The 2,086-nt window shown below is 42.6% G+C and overlaps 1 protein-coding gene across 1 annotated transcript; it reads left to right on the top strand.

Moving 5' to 3' along the window:
• The first annotated feature begins 1,141 nt into the window (after positions 1–1,141).
• LOC149547578 (G-type lectin S-receptor-like serine/threonine-protein kinase At2g19130) lies at positions 1,142–1,792 on the top strand. Its single transcript, XM_089794149.1, has 2 exons — positions 1,142–1,345; positions 1,547–1,792. The coding sequence occupies exons 1-2, from the start codon at positions 1,142–1,144 to the stop codon at positions 1,790–1,792; spliced, it is 450 nt and encodes a 149-aa protein (XP_089650275.1).
• Positions 1,793–2,086: the final 294 nt, after the last annotated feature.

The raw sequence follows: 2,086 nt of genomic DNA on the forward strand, positions 1-2,086 counted from the left end.
ATGTAATGTGACATCACTAACACTTAATAACCTTGCCATTTGTTTGAAAACATATTCAATCATGCACACACATGGTGGAGTTAACTGCAGTTTCAGTTGCAATAAGAGAACAATGTGGACTTGGTCTATTCCAATGACTTTGCCTATTCCAACAGGACTCTAATGGGAGTTCATATCAATTGTTCAGTAACGTCAAATTCAATGTTGAAAATACAAGCTCTGGCTTGTATCGCACATATATACCCAGGAAATATGTCTTCTTAGGTTTCCCACTAAGACCACAAGGAGTCTTTGGAGTGGAATATTATTTCGACCAGTACAAGGTGGAGATTGATGAACCTTTTGCATGCGATGTGCATGGTCTGTGCGGGCCATATGGAATCTGGCGAGGAGGAGATGATCCCTGCATATGTGCACAAGGCTGGAGCCCCAGAGACCCACGCGCCTGGTCTTTGCGTGAGTGGTGGTCTAGCGGATGTGTTTTCCACAGCACTCTCAATTGTGATCCCCAAATTAGGAGCACTGACAGTTTCATATATCCTGATTATATGTGGGTGCCGGGTAAAGCTAATTATGTATATCCTGAAACAGATTGTGCACTAGGAGTTTGTCTCCGCAACTGCTCCTGCGTTGCATATTATTCTGAGCCCTACGATCAGTACTGTGAGATCTGGTCAAATACAGGTGATTTATCGAACACTTTGGCCCGTGCTGACATGCTAAAAATTCGTGTAGGCGATGACGATTCCATAGGAGGTCCGGCTCCATCGCCCTCCTCCAACTATAAAGTAGCAACTACTGTTGTTTCAGTAGTTTCAGTGCTACTTGTCATTGCTTTAGTTTTCACAACTCTAGCGTGGCGGAGGCGTCGGTCAAAATCGACCCAAAGTTGTGCAGATTCGTCGGATGCATTGCTCAGAATGTTCAGTTACGGGGAGCTGAGGGTCGCAACCAGGAATTTCAGATTCAAATTGGGGGCCGGTGGATTTGGCTCAGTGTTCAAAGGAACTCGTAGCCGTAAAGAAACTGGAGGTTTCGGAACAATGTGAAAAGCAATTTCGAGCAGAAATTAACTCCGTGGGAATCATAAGCCATAAGAATCTGTGCACAAGGATCACGCAGATTACTGGTTTACGGTTACATGCCCAACGGCTCTCTAAATTCATTCCTTTTCACCAATACTTCCAAACGCCAACCGAAGATACTGGATTGGAGGATTCGTTTTGAGATCGCGTTAGGTACAGCAAGAGGATTACTTCACAAGGACATAAAGCACGAAAGGATTTTTTCTCCCAAGCTGGGGGACTTTGGCCTAGAAAAGCTTGTGGGTAGAGACTTTAGCAAAGTACTCACGACTACGAGAGGAACGAGATGATACTTGGCCCCTGAGTGGGTTTCCGGCCTTCCCATCACTTCCAAGGTTGATGTCTACAGTCATGGCATGATTCTCTTGGAAATTATTTCGGGCCGGAGAAATTTCGAATTTAATGTGCAAGATTCGAGTAGGTATTACCTTCCAGCCTGGGCTTAAGAGCAAATTTGTCAGGGAAACATGATAAATATTGTAGATAAAAGGATTACAAGTGATGCAAATGTGGAAGAGGTGAGAAGAGTTGCGCTTGTGTGTTTGTTATGCATTCAAAATGAGGAGAATGCGAGACCAAACATGGCACAGGTGGTGTTGATGCTTGAAGGTAAGGCAGAGGCTCACACCCCACAGATTCCAGACGTGATGGTTAAGCAGTGGAACAGTGGAAGCGATAGCATTAGCAAAAGTGATTTTATTGTTTGAAATTGCTTGGTCAAGCTTAAATAATGTCCTTTTATGCTCTTGTCATTTCACACTCTTCGACAGTGGACAAAGAGGATTGATCTGAGTCAAAAGTCATTTAATTTTTAATGATTGACTCTGTTCTGTAGTCAAGATGAACCAGCTAAGTCAAGAGACATTTATTTAATGATATAGTCTACATTTGTAGATACGTTAAAAGGTGTTTGAATTTAAATATTTTTAAAAAGCAAAAAGAGGGGTAAAAATTTATTAAGACAAAAAGGAATACAACAAGGAGAGCTCAACAAGGAGCTC

Source organism: Cupressus sempervirens, chromosome 7 (genome assembly GCF_028749045.1).
Source record: "Cupressus sempervirens isolate cs-2001-9-10 chromosome 7, ASM2874904v1, whole genome shotgun sequence".
NCBI classification, from domain to species: domain Eukaryota; kingdom Viridiplantae; phylum Streptophyta; class Pinopsida; order Cupressales; family Cupressaceae; genus Cupressus; species Cupressus sempervirens.